Source organism: Gopherus flavomarginatus, chromosome 2 (assembly GCF_025201925.1).
Source record: "Gopherus flavomarginatus isolate rGopFla2 chromosome 2, rGopFla2.mat.asm, whole genome shotgun sequence".
Taxonomy (NCBI): domain Eukaryota; kingdom Metazoa; phylum Chordata; order Testudines; family Testudinidae; genus Gopherus; species Gopherus flavomarginatus.
This window is the reverse complement of record NC_066618.1, coordinates 1,516,658-1,535,378: the sequence shown is the minus strand read 5'-3', so window position 1 is coordinate 1,535,378 and position 18,721 is coordinate 1,516,658. Positions and strand designations below refer to the sequence as shown.

The following is an 18,721-nucleotide window of genomic DNA, read 5'->3' as shown; positions in this document are numbered from 1 at the left end:
CGAGGACAGAGCGTAGTTATCAGGACGTCACACTCACAGGCAGCACCAGGAAAGGTTCTCCCTGTCCTGGACTGTGGGTGAGAGCTGGGGGACATAGACACACAGCTAGCTCTGACGCGACTCAGCCCTACAGGCAAGCTCCATGTCCTACCTCTCCTCTCAGCTTGGTCACAATGCCACTAGACAGTCAGCTCAATCCTCAGCTGCTCTGGGGACCAAGCAGGGCCATTCACCGGCTCTCGTGCTTGGGGCAGTTGCTAAGCTTCCTTAGTAGCATGATTGTGCCTGGTGCTAGGGTCAGCCTGTGACCCAAAAACCTCTTAGTCCAACTGACAAGGGGGTACCGGGGACTTACAGAGAGCTCCTGCGTCTGGTGGTAACGTTCTGGGTCACCGAAGAATGTCAGGCGAGGTCTTACATGAAAGCCAGAATCTCACTCGTCCTCAACATCCCTGTGAAGTGTCTACACGTGCACTGCACAGGAGTTACGGGTCTCGGTCTTCAGCCGGTGAGGTCGCTTCAGCGACCTGTGTGCTTCAGCCGGTGAGGTCGAAGTGATCACCAAACGGCGCCATGCCTTAGCCGGTTCCTCTGGGCAGGAGGTGAGGATCCCGCGTCTCTCTGTTGAGTTGTAAGTTCTGCCCATTTACATACCAAGTCAAATGTTACTGAGGAGACCGGAGGTCAGTAGGAATGGAGCACACAGGAAACACGCAGCCCAGGGGTTGTCCTGGCTGTGGGTAAAGCCAATGAGCTGGGGGGGGGGTCTGTCTTGAAGGCAGAGGAGACACACTGGGGTGCTGCACCCCGGATGTCAATGGACAGCGTATTTGGAAGCAAGGTCTCAGCCAGCCTGGCTTGAAAACGGCAGAGGATTTGGGGTGAGATGAACTCCTTCAGGGATTGTATGATCTGTTACGTTCAGTCTCTAGAAAGCATGTTACGGTTTGTTTTACCCATAACCATTTGTTTCCAGGGTCCTTACTCACCAGCCCCTGAATCTTTGACGATAAATGTGCCCTTGTTTTCACTAGTAAAGTATCGAAGAGTTGCGTGTTCAGCTGGGGTGTCCTGGTCCTTTGGGAACACTCAGCCTGGTCAGTCTGAGGGTGGCCAGTGGCTGGACACCGCAGGGATGCTCCAAGGACTCAGGGTTGGTGTGGGCCTGGCGCTACCGATAGAGAGAGGGGCCTGGTGGGCAGTGATTGTGCCATCAGAGGCTGGTGGGTTCAAGGAGCTGATCCACAGCAGGACTAGACAAGACTCTTTCATGCTAAGGGCAGCTGGTGGTGAGGTGCCTCCCAACCTTGGGTGCCCCTGGGGAGCATCACACTGCATTGCTGGGGACACAGGTTCTAGTCCCCCAACTGCCAGAAGTGACCTAGTGCCATTTCTCCATTACCCTGTGGGAATGATGGTTGCTGCGTCCTAAGGCAGGGGGATGAGCATCTGGTCACTGATTGGTTGTGAATTGCACAGAATTATTAACGCCAGCCAATAGGAGAGGAGCTTTGAATTCCATCTCCAGGCTCCCAGCCCACTGCACCTTCCCCTAGGTTTGAAGGAATTTTGAACAAAGTGTGAGCCCTTGCTCTTGTGTGCCCTGCACACCCAATGCTGGCCCTGGCGAGGCTCACAATTAATTACAGGGAAAGCACCCATTGCAAGAAGCTGGGAGAAACCCACAGCAGGAAGGGCAGCGTGTGGGGGAAACTGACTGTTATCTGCCTCCACTCCTGTCAAAATGGAGATGACCCGGGGGTGAGGGGCAGCCATTGCTGTCAGGGTGAATTGATTTAAATCAGAGCAATTTAAATCATCAATTTTAATCATTTGGGGGAGGGATAGCTCAGTGGTTTGAGCATTGACCTGCTAAACCCAGGGTTGTGAGCAGGAGCATGGCGCCCTAGGCAGAATTCAGGGGGTGGCATTTTGTGAGCTCCCCAGGGGAGCGTGGGAGCTTCTGGTTCCGCTCCCGTCGTGCCGCCGAAGAAGGACCCTCCGCCGAAATGCCGCAGGCGACAGTGGCAGTCATTGAGCTGCTCAATTGCCTGCCGCTGTTTTCCGCAGCACGTCGGCAGAAGGTCCTTTTTTGGCGGCACGACGGGAGCAGAACCGGATGCTCCCGTGCGCCCCATGGGGAGCTCACAAAATGCCACCCCCCAAATCCTGGCACCATAGGCGACTGCCTAGAGTCGTCTAATGGAAGCGCCGGCCCTGGTTGTGAGTTCAATCCTTGAGGGGGTCATTTAGGGATTGACCCTGCTTTGAGCAGGGGGTTGGACTAGATACCTCCTGAGGTCCCTTCCAACCCTAATAATCTATGAAATCAGCAGATAGTAAGCCTTGATTTCAATCCTCAGCATAAACCACCAACTTAGCCCTCTTGCATTGTCCTTTTTAGTCCTTTCCCTAAAGAAAGGTTGAGTCTCACTGGTTGGTAACGTGCTGATTTCCAACTAAATGTGGCCCTGACACTAAATTTGTGCTGCTTTTTGCTACACTATGTCTGCACACGTTTATTGAAGCAGTTATTATAAAGCTTGATTTACATTTATTCAGATTCTTACATTTTACATTTTTATTAGAAATTGGTGAATACATTTCTAATTTACTAGATTAATTAATTTTTGATTTCTGTCAAGCTCTCCTTGATTCAAATCAGGGATTTGGAGCAATCCAATTTTTGAATTTCTCTGCTCCAGCTCCGCTCCGGCACCAATAGTGACTGCTCCAGCTCCACTCCGACTCGCTCCGTGCTCTGACTCAAATGAATTATTAACTAAATAAAAAAGTTCATACTGTAATTTTGGAAAAAAACTATTTATATTCAGACTTTGAAAACAATTTAAATGTCATCAACAATGAAATAAACTAGAATCATTCATAATTCATTCTGTAAAAAATTATTGCAGCAATCAAGTCGTCTTTCATAGTCTGCCGCAAATCATTTAAAATTAACTTTAAAGCCGAAAACAGTCGCTCTACGCTAGCTTGAGTTGTTGGCATGCTCGAAGCAATTCTACAGGCAGCCTGAATGCGGTGTGGGTAGCTGTGAATGGCCTCAAAAACAGACTTAACTTTTAGCCTACCAATAGACTCCATTGCCTCACAATCATCCCGAAAGTTTCTCTCAAATAATGCTTCATTACAATTATGAATTGCAGAAACTCGCCGGCGTCTTTCTTGTTTATCCAATTCCTTTTCAAAGTCGTCATCTTCTGAAGAATTGATGCTTGAATTATCGCCATTTCCCCATGATGGCTGAAGACGTCTCAGGGATGGACGCTCAAATAAGTTCAGAGTGGAGACAGAAGTTTGAGAACAGCCTATTTCTGAAAGATGTGAACATTCTGAAACCGCAAATTTGATTGTTGATGACTCCTTTTGTTGTGTGTTGTTTTCTTCAACCTCTTTCGCCGAGTTCAAATGTAGCAATAGATTTTGTTTTTCGAGTCGTCGAGCAATATCAAGGAGCCCTTCCTTTGCCTTTGGTATTTCCCTTGAGGTAAGAAGAATCCGATACCGTGGGTCAACATAAACTCCAGCAAGGAAATGAATATTGTCAAAAAGCTTCTCTTCGTGTTTCTGCATGGAGGATAGAATTCCTTCTGCGATTTGTCCACCATTTTCTTGCAAGAATTTTGACAGTTTTCGCCATTCCTTCATTAAAACTCCTGGAGTTACATCGACAGCTTGAAGATTCACGGTTGTTTGGTTTGGCTTTGCCAAGAGGTCTCGCAGGTTCTTCACTTCATCCCATTCAGCTTTTGTTAACTTGAGTTCTCTTGTTCCAGCAGCAGCCACTTGTTCACAGTAAGATTGAAAAACAAGAAGCTGATCAATCATCGCAAATGTGGAACCCCAGCGAGTCACAGTATCCAATGACTGAGTTATCCCATGTAGATCAAGCAGAACACTTTGAATACTTGGGGTTCGTAGTTTGAGAACGACTTGTCGAATTTTTGCCAGAAATTTCTTCGCATGTTCTTTGTTCAGTCCATCCCAGATTGCCAACTGAAGAGTGTGAATACCACACCTCATCAGCTGGACTTTTGAGTCGTCCTCATGAAGCCATGTTGGAAGTATGAGAGTAGGGTCATTAGCCCATTGCGCAGCAGCATCCACATTGAGTTCAATTTCATCAATTCCTTTAGTTCCTTCATCAGGCAAAATAGCTTCAGTTCTGTCCACATCCCTGTTCTCAGAGGTAGAAATGGTTTCATTGACCTCGCTGACATTTTTGACAGCACACATCATGTTTGCTGCATTGTCAACGCAGATGCTCAGCACTTGCATTTCACTGATTCCAAATTTTTCTAAAATAGCTTTTACTTGAGCTTTCACGTACGAAGAATTGTGACGCCCTTCAGTGTCGATTATGTCCAGAGTTTTTATCACAGCTTTATCTTTGCCTTCCTCATAGTACTGAGCATTGATTGCAAGGAAATTTCTGTTTCCACGGGTTGCCGCATCCATTTTCAGGTAGCACAATTTTTGCTCCAAAGCTTTCTTGAGCTCTTTGCGGCCAGACTCAGCTGTGCTGATAACTAAATGACGAACCGCATCATGCCCCATCGAAACGCCAAGCTGCCGACCCATTTCACCTGCAATTTTTTGGAATCCTTTGTTCTTTAACCCGAAAGTAGTGAGCGGTGTTGAACTCAAGCAAACCATTTCCATCAGCCCTTCACGGAAAGTATTGGCATCCATGGTGACTGTAACATTTGAGGACTTCAAATATGAGGCAAGTTTTGTTTGCTCAATTCTGGGTTTCTTTTTGGATGAAGCTCTGCAAAAAATATTTTCTCCAGGAGTTTTCAAAGAGCCAGATGAACGTCGTTTAGCCGCGTCAGCTTTTGGTTTTGCTTCATCTTCCTGATCCTTTTTTGTAACCAGAGCCGCATACTTTTCAGGATGGTTACGTTTTACATGTCGCCAAAGGTTGAAACTTTTCACGGCACTTGCTTCACTTGTCTTGAAGCTACATGTTTTGAGCTCTCCATTCACTTCCTTTTCCACCTTGCATGTTGCCGATTTCTTCTTGGCTTTTCCCAAAAGCCCAAATTTGGACTTTTCAAATTCAAAAGTAAAGACGTCGTTGAGATCCTTTTCCGTAAATCGGCTATCAATCATGGGGGACAGACTTGATTTTTTTGTTGAAGCCTTGGCCAAATCTTCCTGTGCTGCTACCACATCCAAATGTTTCTTGTTATGATCTTCGAAAAGCAATGAACAAAAGCATTACATTGTTTTATAACATTCCTGCTTGTGATATCTTAACCACTTAAGGTACTTCCAATTTATTTTGGATTTTCTGGACAAAAATGATTGCATTTTCTTTTTACACAATTATTATTAAAGTATATTTTAATATGTTAACATGTTTCTTGCAGTTTTAATGAAGTAAGAAGTATTTTTAATATACATAATATAAATTTTTATTTATAAATTGCAAGTTAGTTTTTCTTATAAAATTTTGTGGTAAAAATATTCGAACTATTTTCCAAGTTTTTAATTAATATCTCAAAAACGGGATAGCTCAGTGGTTTGAGCATTAGCCTGCTAAACCCAGGGTTGTGAGCTCAATCCTTGAGGGAGCCACTTAGGGATCTGGGCAAAAAATCAGTACTTGGTCCTGCTAATGAAGGCAGGGGGCTGGAGGAGATAGGTATATCTCCAATTATTTTTTTTAATAGATATATCAATGAAATTTGGTATGTGCCATAGCATTAGTACATGGTATGGCTGTTCTACACCATTAATTGTTGGGAAGTAACGAGGCTACACGTTACGAGGTTGAAAATAAACTTTAACGGGAAAGCAGATTCAAATTGTAAGCACAGTCCTTTTAGTAAAGAGAGCAATTTTTTTGAAATATGTTTTTGCTTCATCGGCCTGAATAGATTATACAAGATAGAACCTGGTATTTGCTCTATCTTGTATAAATGTTTCCAGCCTGATGAAGGAAAAACATATTTCCGAAAATTTGCTCTTTACTAAAAGGACTGAGCCTGCAATTTGAATCCACTTTCCCATTAAAGTTTATTTCCAATGTTCTATCATACAACATCATTCAACTAAAATTATTTAAACTGCAGGCGTCGTGAACTGGGGGCACTGGGCCAATTTTATTAAGTATTTTTTAAATCTTCGACTATTTAACAGATATGACCTTGGAATATGATTTAATGCTTAAACATGCATTCAAATGGTACTCAATTTATTTTGTATAATTAACCATTTCCGAGAAAACTGTTTAAAAATTTTAATCTTCTTAGATGCTTAGAATGATACAATTTTACTTATTACTTTTTTTTCAACTTTGGAACCATACATTTTAAACCTAATAATATATAACCAAAAATTATTAACTTATTATGGAACATAATATTACCACTCGTAGCCAGGGCAGTTGCTGACAAGCCTTTCTTGAAATATGAAATAAAAATGACCAAGCGCCAGTTCGGGACGCCTATGGTTTAAATAATTTTGGATAATGTAATATGGTAGCACATACTAACGCTAAGACATGGACATAATTTCATTACTTTATATTAAAGCGTTTTTGAGATATTAATCAGACCTTAACTTTTCATCACCTCCTTGAAGGGACTGTAGCTCCCTTAGGAAGAATTTTAGGACACATGTTCACAGAAACGTTTTTTTCTTAAGATGACCTAAAAATTCACCCCCAAAGTTGTGTTGGACATTTTCCAGTCACTCTGGATATATCACAAAAATCACTCCTAATTTATGCAAAAATGTTTCCTGTATATTTCTATGCCTGCTGCACGCGACTTTTTCAGTAAATTTAGAATTACAAACAACGCTATCAAAAGACCATTGAACAGATGACATATAAAATAAGTCCGCCAGAGTGATACGGGGGCATGTACAAATGAACAGATGTACTGGTAACCGGAGCCCATGTGAGAAATGAGCTTAAGTAGTTAACATCGCAGTGAACAGCACAGTCTAACAGAGGGAGTTTGCCTGGGATCTGTCTGAGAGGAGGGACGCTAAGTGCTGCACTGGAGGGCCGTGTTGGTGAGTATCTGAGTGTCTGTTGCAGGGACAGTTTGTCAGTTTGACCATGTGCTTGACTGTTTGTTTGAAAAGTGTGAATTGGGAGTGCTTTGTTCCAGTGGGCCTTGAGTGGGCCTGTTATAAAGAGGCAGTCAGCAGCGAACCAGCTGAGCGGCGAACAGAGGAGAGGCTAACAGAGGGAGTTTGTCTGGGAGTTTGCCTACGGAGAGCCCACTGAGGCTTTCATCTTGCGGGCTTCTCTGAGTAGTTTCTGCAACAGCTGAGGAGGTTCTTAGAATGAAAGGTGAGCGTTCAGCTGTTGTAACCTGCACAGGTTGTGCCATGTTTGTCTTTTTTCCACAGGACAGAAGCGACTTTGTCTGGACAAAGTGCAAGCTGGTCTCCATATTGGAAGAGAAGGTTCGAGATCTGGAGAAACAGATATTGACCCTGTGCTGCATATGAGAAAATGAAGATTTCCTGGACAGATGTCAGGATATCCTCCTACGGGCACAACGTTCTGAAGAATCGGAGCAGGCTGTGCAGAGGGAAGAGAGGGACAGCAAAGAAATTTAGTAGCATGTGACCTCCAGAAGAAGAAAGAAGAGTGTCCATGTACCAGCAATGCAGATACAGGTGAGCAACCGTTTTCATGTTCTCTCCACAGGTACTAATGCGGAGAGTGGACTAGATGATACATCTGAGGGAAGGGAGTTGAACGAGACTCCACCGATTGGAAGGCACGAGATGCACTGTCCTAGGGATGGGGGTTCTACGACCACCGCTTCCAAGAGAAGGAAGTGGGTGGTGGTGGTTGGGGACTCCCTCCTCAGGGGGACTGAGTCATCTATCTGCCACCCTGACCAAGAAAACAGAGAGGTCTGCTGCTTGCCAGGAGCTAGGATTCACAATGTGACGGAGACACTGCCGAGACTCATCAAGCCCTCAGATCGCTACCCCTTCCTGCTTCTCCACGTGGGCACCAATGAAACTGCCAAGAATGACCTTGAGCGGATCACTGCAGACTACGTGGCTCTGGGAAGGATAAAGGAGTTTGAGAGACAAGTGATGTTCTCGTCCATCCTCTCTGTGCAGGGAAAAGGCCCAGATAGAGACCGTTGAATCGTGGAAGTCAATGAATGGCTACGCAGGTGGTGTCGGAAAGAAGGCTTTGGATTCTTCGACCATGGGATGATGTTCCAAGAAGGAGGCGTGCTAGGCAGAGACGGGCTCCACCTAACGAAGAGAGGGAAGAGCATCTTCGCAAGCAGGCTGGCTAACCTAGTGAGGAGGCTTTAAACTAGGTTCACTGGGGGAAGGAGACCAAAGCCCTGAGGTAAGTGGGGAAATGGGATACTGGGAGGAAGCACGAGCAGGAGAGTGCAAGAGGGGAGGACTCCTGTCTCAGACCGAGAAAGTGGGACAATCGGCGAGTTATCTTAAGTGCCTACACACAAATGCAAGAAGCCTGGGAAACAAGCAGGGAGAACTGGAAGTCCTGGCACAGTCAAGGAACTATGATGTGATTGGAATACCAGAGACTTGGTGGGACAACTCACATGACTGGAGCACTGTCATGGATGGATATAAACTGTTCAGGAAGGACAGACAGGGCAGAAAAGGTGGGGGAGTTGCATTGTATGTAAGAGAGAGTATGACTGCTAAAAGCTCTGGTGTGAAACTGCAGAAAAACCTGAGAGTCTCTGGATTAAGTTTAGAAGTGTGAGCAACAAGGGTGATGTCGTGGTGTGAGTTTGCTAGAGCCCACCAGACCAGGGGGATGAGGCTTTCTTCCGGCAGCTAGCAGAAGTTACTAGATCACAGGCCCTGGTTCTCATGGGAGACTTTAATCACCCTGATATCTGCTGGGAGAGCAATACAGCAGTACACAGACAATCCAGGAAGTTTTTGGAAAGTGTTAGGGACAATTTCCTGGTCCAAGTGCTGGAGGAACCAACTAGGGGCAGAGCTCTTCTTGATCTGCAGCTCACAAACAGAGAAGAGTTAGTAGGGGAAGCAAAAGTGGATGGGAACCTGGGAGACCATGAGATGGTCGAGTTCAGGATCCTGACACAAGGAAGAAAGGAGAGCAGCAGAATACAGACCCTGGACTTCAGAAAAGCAGACTTTGACTCCCTCAGAGAACTGATGGGCAGGATCGCCTGGGAGAACAACCTGAGGGGCAAAAAGAACAGGAGTACTTGTGGCACCTTAGAGACTAACAAATTTATTTGAGCATAAGCTTTTGTGGGCTACGGCCCACTTTATCAGATGCATGCAGTGGAAAATACAGTAGGAAAATAGATATATACACAGAGAGCATGAAACAACGGGTGTTGCCATACACACTGTAAGAGTGTGTATAGAGTGATCAGTTAAGGTGAGCTGTTATCAGCAGGAGAGAAAAAGAACTATTTGTAGTGGTAATGAAAATGGGGCAAAGGAGTCCAGGAGAGCTGGCTGTATTTTAAAGAATCCTTATTGAGGCGGCAAAAAAAACCATCCCAATGTGGAGAAAGAACAGTAAATGTGGCAGGCGACCAGTTTGGCATAACAGTGAAATCCTTGCTGATCTTAAACGCAAAAAGAAGCTTACAAGAAGTGGAAGACTGGACAAATGACCAGGGAGGAGTATAAAATATTGCTCAGGCTGCAGGAGTGAAATCAGGAAGGCCAAATCCCACTTAGAGTTGCAGCTAGCAAGAGATGTTAAGAGTAACAAGAAGGGTTTCTTCAGGTATGTTAGCAACAAGAAGAAAGTCAAGGAACCTGTGGGCCCCTCACTGAATGAGGGAGACAACCTAGTGACAGAGGATGTGGAAAAAGCTAATGTTCTCAATGCTTTTTTTCCTTCTGTCTTCACAAACAAGGTCAGCTCCCATATTGCTGCACTGGTCAGCACAGTAGAGGGAGAAGGTGATCAGACCTCTGTGGAGAAAGAAGTGGTTTGGGACTATTTAGAAAAACTGGACGAGCACAAGTCCATGGGGCCGGATGTGCTGCATCCGAGGGGCTAAAGGAGTTGGCGGATGTGATTGCAGAGCCATTGGCCATTATCTTTGAAAACTCATGGTGAACGGAGGAGGTCCCGAATGACTGGAAAAAGGCTAATGTAGTGCCCATCTTTAAAAAAGGGAAGGAGGAGGATCCGGGAAACTACAGGCCAGTCAGCCTCACCTCAGCCCCTGGAAAAATCATGGAGCAGGTCCTCAAGGAATCAAACAGTGTGCCCTTGTTGCCAAGAAGGCTAACAGCATTTTGGGCTGTATAAGTAGGGGCATTGCCAGCAGATCGAGGGATGTGATCATTCCCTCTATTCGGCATTGGTGAGGCCACATCTGGAGTCCTGTGTCCAGTTTTGGTCCCCACACTACAAGAAGGATGTGGAAAAATTGGAAAGAGTCCATTAGAGGGCAACAAAAATGATTAGGGGGCTGGAGCACATGACTTATGAGGAGAGGTTGAGGGAAATGGGATTGTTTAGTCTGCAGAAGAGAAGAGTGAGGCGGGATTTGATAGCTGCTTTCAACTACCTGAAAGGGGGTTCCAAAGAGGATGGATCTAGACTGTTCTCAGTGGTGGCAGATGACAGAACAAGGAGCAATGGTCTCAAGTTGCAGTGGAGGAGGTCTAGGCTGGATATTAGGAAACACTATTTCACTAGGAGGGTGGTGAAGCACTGGAATGGGTTCCCTAGGGAGGTGGTGGAATCTCCTTCCTTAGAGGTTTTTAAGGCCCAGCTTGACAAAGCCCTGGCTGATGATTTAGTTGGGTTTGGTCCCCCTTTGAGCAGGGGGTTGGACTAGATACCTCCTGAGGACCCTTCCAACCCTGATATTCTATGATTCTATGATATTTCTTGTGATATCTTAATATATCAATAAACAAAAATATTTTTTTTGCAATATACCTGTTTGTGATATCTTAAATGTTGCATCTCGCGTCACACTTTTCCGTAATCGCAGCACTCGGCGCGTCTCGTTGATCAACCCTTACAAAAGAAGTATCAACACATACTAATCTAATTGATCTACGCGTGTATGTACTCGCCTAGCCTTGGCACAAGGGTGGGAGCAGCCTGCCTGCACTGTTGCCGGATGTCTGATAATTATCTGGTTCTTTAATTGTAATTTTGGATCTGTACATTAAATCTCGATTTTGGCCTAAGTGAGAATAACTGTGACACTTTACGTAAAGTGGTAAAGTAGATATTAATATCAATTGTTATAGAAACTGAAACTTTTTGGCATCTTTAAGACTTTCTTGCTAAATATCATTCATTTAGGATTGGGAAAAAAAAAAAACTGGAGCAGTGAAGCAGTCAAGATTTTCTGTGTTCCGGCTCCGCTCCAGCTCTGGGCAAAAACCTAGAGCTCCACTGCTCCGTGCTCCAGGTCCGGGTTCCGCTCCAAAGCCCTGGTTACATTGACGGGGGAGAGGTCGGGGGGCTGCACAACACCCACAGGGGAGAGGTCCCCTGTCAACATCATAAAACCAGCTCACCGAGCGGTGGTAGCAGGAGAGCATCTCCACCCACCATGGCACTATGCAAACTAGCACTTATGCTGGCGACACTTATATCGCTCGGGGGGTGTTTATTCTTTTCACACTCCTGAGTGACAGATGTTTTGCCGACGAACGTGCCAGTGCAGACATGGCCTCACTTCAGGCCCCATTCCCTGCTGCACAGTCCAACACCTCATGGAAGCCAGAGGCAGCTAAAAAGACTTAAAGCATCAATAAGACAAAAGAGAAACATCAGGGATCCAGGTGTTGCTATTTTCATATTTCTAGGCTCGTTTCTAGGCCCAAGATGCCAGGGCACCGTGGGAGCAGGCTCGGCCCTTTGCTGGCTTATGTGAAACAGACGCTCTCGCTCCTTTGAGGGTGCCTGGCAGCAATGGTTGGACTGGATCATGCTGTGAGGAGCTGGTGAAGCAACAGCAAAATTCACGCTCCACCGTTACTGACCAAATGGCACCCAGCTCTCTCCTTGGTTTGCAACCGGCTTGCGAGACTCGCTGGCTTACCCAAGTACAGATGTGCTGGAGACATGCTTGGGAAGGAGGCCAGGGAGCTGGCGGAGGGCAGCCCTGTCACAGTCTGACCAGGGAACCCCGCTGGAGGCCAGGTCATCGCACTCGCACAAGGCAGTGAAGGAATTTCTCTTGGCTTCTCATGGGGTCACAGCCAGGGCCGGCTCCCACAACCCCGCTGGGGCAGCGTCACAGCCGAAGAGGCGCGCACAACCAGGGCCGGCTCCCCCGACCCCGCTGGGTCAGCGTCGCGGCTGAAGAGGTGCACACAGCCAGGGCCGGCTCCCATAACCCCGCTGGGTCAGTGTTGCAGCCGAAGAGGCGCGCACAACCAGGGCCGGCTCCCCCCACCCCGCTGGGTCAGCGTTGCAGCCGAAGAGGCGCGCACAACCAGGGCCGGCTCCCACCACCCTGCTGGGTCAGCGTCGTGGCCGAAGAGGCGCGCACAGCCAGAGGCCCTCAGGTAATTTTCACAAGGTCTTTCTTGTCACGAGTCAGACAGCACTCAGCAGGCACAGACCCGTCCCAGGCCCAGCTGCATCCCTCCCAGCTGCAGATGGCGAGTGGGGAGCAGGGGCGGCTCCAGGCCCCAGCACGCCAAGTGGAGGGTCCTCTGGTCCTGCTGATCCAGTGGACCTCCCGCAGGCGTGCCTCCGGAGGGTCCGCTGGTCCCACGGCTTCGGTGAGCCACAGTACGAGTGGACCCTCTGCAGGCACACCTGCAAGAGGTCCACCGGAGCTGCTGGACCGGCGACCGGCAAATCGCCCCCCACGGCATGCCACTGCTCTTGGGGCGGCGAAATGTCTAGAGCTGCCCCCTGGTGAGGAGGCCTGCCTCCTGCCTTGAGGGGGCAGTTCAGGCCTCCTGACAGCACTGCTGTGGGCAATCTCTTAACGCGAGCGCCCCCAGGTAACCGGGGCTTAGCCTCCGGCCCCCCTGGAGTGGGACGGTCTCTCGCTCACGAGGGCAGGGAGATTTGCAGTTCTGGGCTCCACTGCAGCCAGTGGCTATGCAGGATCCATGTGCCAGGAGCCGGCACAACACAGCGAGCCTGGCTCGCCAATTTCATACAGGGCCCCCCTGAGTTTCCAGCTCTTCCTGTCCTCGGAGCTGCTCCGGGGATCCGCACGGCTCACCTGGGCTGGGGTAGCCGGGAATTCTGCCTTCGCTCAGGCCCCGGGGATAGCCAATGGCCGACTCATCGTCTGGCTCCACTTTCACGATAATCTCTGGGTTTGCGTCACCTGTTCACAGGAAAGAAAAACCCTGACCCGCTGTTTCCTGCGGTCACTCGGGCTGGGGAGGGAGAACCTGCGAAACAGCTTTAAATTGGGTTTTGACTGCCCCTGGGAACACTGGCTGGAGTGTGTCTGTCTGTGTGTGAAAGACGCAGCAAGAGACCTCAGAGCTTCTGTCCCTGCCTGTGAATATACCCCCAAGGCCCCATCCTGTCCTCCTCCCACTTACTACAGTCTGCCCCAAATCCCCCCACGCCCCCCAGGCCGCAGGGTGCCCCAGCTTCTGGTGACTCCTGTAGGCGAACCAGGACACCAGACACTGGAGCTGGGTGTGCCAGGAGCTGGCAACAGCAGGGGGGCCACCTTGAGAAATCTACAGGCGGGTCCCTGAGTTCTTCCCCTCACACCTGCCCCCGATGACCGTCCCGGTGGATCCCAGCACCACTCACAGAAGGGGTCGTTGGGACCGTCTCCTTCACCGTAATGCTGGGCACATTCGCCGTAGGCATTGTCCTCGGGCTCCGTTTTGACCACGATCTCTGCTTTGATACCTGCGGAAAGCCAAGCACGTTGCACGGTCCCTGTGCCCACGGCACGGCTGCGAGGGAGAGACTGGCTCCAGGGCAGCATTCGACTCCTGCTAAGCTGCTCTCCCGCGGTCAGCAGCGTTCATTTCTAGGAGCTCTTCCCCGCAGCGCGTTCACCCCTCAGGCACGCCAGGGAGGTCTTATTCCCGGTTACCGTCAGGGAGCTGAAGCACCCGGGACCTCTCCTCAGCCAAACCTCAGACCCTCTAACCCCCCGGCCACCCGGCCTGTCCCAGTTACACTCAGGGACGTGCAGGGCACTGGGGGAAATGCAGCCCCTGTTCATCGTGTCACTTCCTGGCAGGGATTCAGCCAGTTTCAGGGCAGCGAGGTACCTGCTGCCGCCCAACGTTCTTGCAGAACTCGTAGCTTTGCTGCTGCGCTGGGGGAACCAGCCCCAGTCCCAAGGCCCGGCCAGCACGCTCGCGCCATGGGGACGCACGGAGACTCCTCTGCGTCCTCCCAGCGCGAGGGCAGAGATACCCGGCCTGCGCACTCGCGCCGTGGGGACGTACGGAGACTCCTCTGCGTCCTCCCAGCGCGAGGGCAGAGACGCCCGGCCCGTGCGCTCGCGCCGTGGGGACGCATGGAGACTCCTATGCGTCCTCCCAGCGCGAGGGCAGAGACACCCGGCCCGCGCGCTCGTGCCATGGGGACGCACGGAGACTCCTCTGCGTCCTCCCAGCGCGAGGGCAGAGCCACCCAGCCCGCGCGCTCGCGCCGTGGGGACGCACGGAGACTCCTCTGCGTCCTCCCAGCGCGAGGGCAGAGACACCCAGTCAGCGCACTCGCGCTGTGGGGACACACGGAGACTCCTCTGCGTCCTCCCAGTGTGAGAGAAGAGACGCCCGGCCCACGTGCTCGCGCCGTGGGGACGCACGGAGACTCCTCTACGTCCTCCCAGCGCGAGGGCAGAGATGCCTGGCCCGTGCACTCGCGCCGTGGGGACATACGGAGACTCCCCTGCGTCCTCCCAGCGCGAGGGCAGACGTCTGGTGGCACCTTTTCGGGCTGCCCCATTGCTGCCGGGCAAGGAGCTGGACTGGCTCCAGCTGGAGCCGCCCCCAGCACTGGGCAGAGGGGCAGGCCAACCCCATTGCCTAGCCGGCTCAGTGGGGGCTGCCCTGCATGCCCTGGGGCAGGGCAGGGCCAGTGGGACGGGGCTCGCTGTGCTCCCGGGCAGAGCTGGGTCACCCGCACTGCGAGGGCAGGACGTGCTTGTGGTTCTAAGCCTTCCCTGCAGACACTGCCGAACTCCTAACCGCCTGAGCCCCTCCCCCCCCAGCCCTTCCCCGCACACCCCCAGCCAGCCGCCTCGGCTCTTCCCGGACCTAGACTGGGAGCGCTGCAGGGCAGGGCCTGGCCTTGCCTGGCTGGGAAGTGTCTGCGCCTCCCTTTACAGGGGGACGTAGGGGGGCCGGACACAGCCAGCCCTGATCAGCGTTTAACCGGGCTGGACCTGAGGGGGTTAGCATCACTCACCAGTGCTGGGGTAGCCGGGGAGGTCTCGGTCCCCCAGGCCTTGGGTATAGCCCACATATGACTCGTCATCTGGCTCCACTTTCACCACAATCTCATGCTTCACGTCAGGCCAGCCTGCACCTGGGAGAGGGAAAGAGAGAGAAGGGGAGAAGGAATCACGTCCTGGGTCTCCGTGGGACAAGCTGGGGCAGTCCTGGGCTGGACTAACCCTGGGAGACTCTGGGCTGCACAGCACCCGGCTGGGGAACCTGGACTGGGACTTTGGGTTTCTTGCATGGGGAATATTTTGTGCCTGTCCTTTCACGGCCCAGGGCAGACAAATAACGCTTATTTCTCCAGAGAGAGCACCGGGGCCCTTTGGGTCAGGAGAGCCAGACCCACCGCACGAGGCGTCCCTGTGCCAGGGGCTCAGACCCACTCCCTGGGGATGGGCCCACATCCCACGACCGCACTCCTCGAGGTGGGATCACGCCTTGCTCTGGGAAGCAGGGTCCCGGCTGCACACGAGCACAGGGACTGCGCTGCTGCTCGACGAGCCCCTACCTCTGCTCAACTCGTCTAGATCCCAGTCAATCCCAGCTCCCCTCTGTGGCAAAGGCTCCGGTGCTGGTAGCGACCCTGCAGCTCCAAGCACGCCCGGCTTTGATCAACTTCTAGTGCAGCTCGCGCGATCTGGGGCCCTTCCACGGTCAGAAACAGCTGGCAGGACGCAGGCAGCCCGACTGTAGCAGTTTATACGAGTTTCCCCAAGATCCTGGCTCTTCCTGGCCTCCCTTTGCCTGGTCAACCCCAGGTGGAATTTCGCAGCACTCACCTGTGCCAGGGGCATGGAGAATTCCTCTCTCTCTCTGCTCTGGGGGCCCCCCCGTGCACGGCTCCTCTTCCTGCTCCATTTTAATAAACACCTGGGGTTTGAGGTCAGCAGAACCTGCAAGGACAGAGAGTCACAGTCTGGTTCCCGGGGCCCCGGCACTGGCAGATACTTTTCAACCAAGAGCAGGTTCAGAGGTGACACCGTCGAGCTCCTGAACCCTCTGTCCTCAGGGAGCCGTTCACGCCACGGCAGAACAACGGACGGGGGCTGGAAGCTGAAGTTAGAAACGTTGCAGCTGGGAAGAAGATGCACCGTGTGAGCGCTGCGGGGTGGGGATGGGCCGTTCAGGGCAGGGTGGGCTCTCCATGGCGTGGAGTCGGTAAAGCGAGAGCGGCCGGTTTCCTGCTGAGCAGTCCAGGGGGGCTCAACGCACACTCACCTGTGCCATAGGCGTCAGGCGTTCCCCTCTCTCTCCTCTCCCTGCGATCGCCCACACGCAGCCTGTCCCCTCGCTCCATCTGAGCTGGGCTTTCCGCGTCGAGGCCACCGGAGCCTGCCCAAGGGAAAGACGAGTCATGCTCTGGGCCTCCCGGGTCACCCAGGGCGTGGCAGGAATGATCCAGAACCCAATTCCCAGGCAGCATCTGCCTTTAACCAGAGACACGGCTCCTCCACGGGCTCAGGCCAGGCGGTGAGGACGAGGGGCATGTTTGCAGTGTGAGGATTTGAACTCCCCATGCATTGGGGACCCAGTAACCCAGGGCCGTGTGCTCCCCAGTGTCTCTCCCTGCCCATGCCCACAACTGTGCTGTGCTCAGCCCTCTGTAGCTCCTTCCTTCCCCTGCCCCCTTCCCGGCACCACACGATCTCCCTCTTCAAATCCCAGCACCCCCCGGGACTGGTGATCCCATCGCTGCCCCTTCCTTTGGAACAACTGGCCACAGTCAGACCCCGCACCACAGGGCCCCTGGCCTGACCCAGTGCGACAGTCCCTCCCCCTCCTCGAACGCTCGGCACGCAGCCATGGCCGAGCTCCTGGGGCGCCAGACAGGCCACGCGGGAATTCAGCAAGAGAGCAAGGAGACGAACCAGAAACACCCAAGCTCTGTTAGTGGTGAACTCCCTGGGGCATTTCCCCGGCTCCTGCCATGCCCTCGGGAGCCACTTCTCTCCGTGTCATCCCTCCAGAGCAGTCTGGCTCCTCAGGGCCGGGGATGCTGACTTCCCACCCGCCGGCAGAGACCGTGCCCCACGGGACACTCACACTCTGCTGGGCCTTCCCCACACTTGCATCTCAAAGGCCCCTGTGTGTCACTTCTCACTGGTTCTCCAACCCCTCCCAGGTCAGCAGCAGCGAATGTAGCCCATGCCGCGTTCACCCTCCTCCGTCACTCACAAAGCCGTTAGATAAATCCAGTGCCCCGTCCATCTCACAGGCACCCCCAGCAGAGCACCTTACTGCCTCCCTTCTCCTTCGCTCACGGTCCCACCGCCGGCCTAAGCCAGAACTCTGGCCAATTGGCTGCCACCCTGTGTCCTGGTCTGTGCCAGAGTCACCCGTGGGCTCTGCTTCGCGCCAGCCAGCGACGCAAAGCAGAAGGAACATGAGAGGAACACGGGTGTCAGGCAGAGCAGCCACGAGAACAGGGGCTAGAGCTCGGAGACCAACACATCCGCCAGGCTGCCCCGGAGCTGTGAGATCCGTGCTCCCGTCCCGACTCATGGCAATAACTCTTACTTGGAGAGCCCAGCTCGACGGGGTGGGCAACAGGATGAAGCCGGATTTCTAGAGCCTCGATTCCTGGCTAGCAATGGAGACGTCAGAAACCCACTGGAAATGACAGCACCTAGACAGACAAGCCCCAAAGCGCGTGAGCTCTTCTCCCATCTCCTCGGACGGCTGGTCTCCCTAGAACAGCCTCACGATTTTCAATATCACATATTTGAATCCAGGGAAGAAATGATGTGGAAAAAGGGTTTTAATTTTGATTTTCCTTGGACCATTTCTACACCTTGTAAAGTCTCTGCATGGGGATTCCTCCTGGAATATCACCAGCTGCCTCAGGAGTGGGAGGGGGGGCAGCTTTCTGCCTTTAAGCCACTGCCCAACCCAAGTAAAACACAGACACTTCCCCGAGACACAGAGCCAAGGGTGTGCACACGTCCCAGTGTCGCTCACAGCCGGCTCGGCTTCCCTGCTTTTATAACACAGGAGCACCAGAATAGCTGCCTAGTAAAAATACAAGACAGAGAAATCTAGCCCGGGGTGATGGCCCAAATTCTGTGCTGACCATCTCACGCCCAGCAGGCTTGTTAGAGTCAAGGCAGGATTTTGCCTTGCAGCTGGAGAGGAACGGAGCACCCTGGGTTATACCGTATGCTGGTTTGTTTTGTCGCAGGAGGCGGGTTGCTCTTGGTGGCCAATCTCACAGGTTCGCTAGGCCTTCTCCTCAATTCCAGGCACAACCAACTCTCCCAGCAGAACCAGGGAATCATAGAATATCAAGGTTGGAAGGGACCTCAGGAGGTATCTA

At 51.7% G+C, this 18,721-nt stretch overlaps 1 protein-coding gene across 3 annotated transcripts; it reads right to left on the bottom strand.

Moving 5' to 3' along the window:
- Window positions 1–525: 525 nt before the first annotated feature.
- Window positions 526–17,910, bottom strand: LOC127045816 (uncharacterized). Of its 3 annotated transcripts, XM_050942466.1 has the most exons (7): window positions 16,627–17,910; window positions 16,188–16,301; window positions 15,374–15,493; window positions 13,754–13,855; window positions 13,203–13,310; window positions 10,940–11,020; window positions 2,145–5,219 (listed from the first exon to the last, which is right to left on the bottom strand). In XM_050942466.1, the coding sequence occupies exons 1-7, from the start codon at window positions 16,829–16,831 to the stop codon at window positions 2,881–2,883; spliced, it is 3,069 nt and encodes a 1,022-aa protein (XP_050798423.1). In that variant the 5' UTR covers window positions 16,832–17,910; the 3' UTR covers window positions 2,145–2,880. The 3 variants fall into 3 exon arrangements, with proteins under 3 accessions (XP_050798425.1, XP_050798423.1, XP_050798424.1); XM_050942468.1 differs by lacking the exons at window positions 2,145–5,219; window positions 10,940–11,020 and adding an exon at window positions 526–638; XM_050942467.1 differs by lacking the exon at window positions 10,940–11,020 and having other exon boundaries at window positions 2,146–5,219.
- Between the last annotated feature and the right edge of the window lie 811 nt (window positions 17,911–18,721).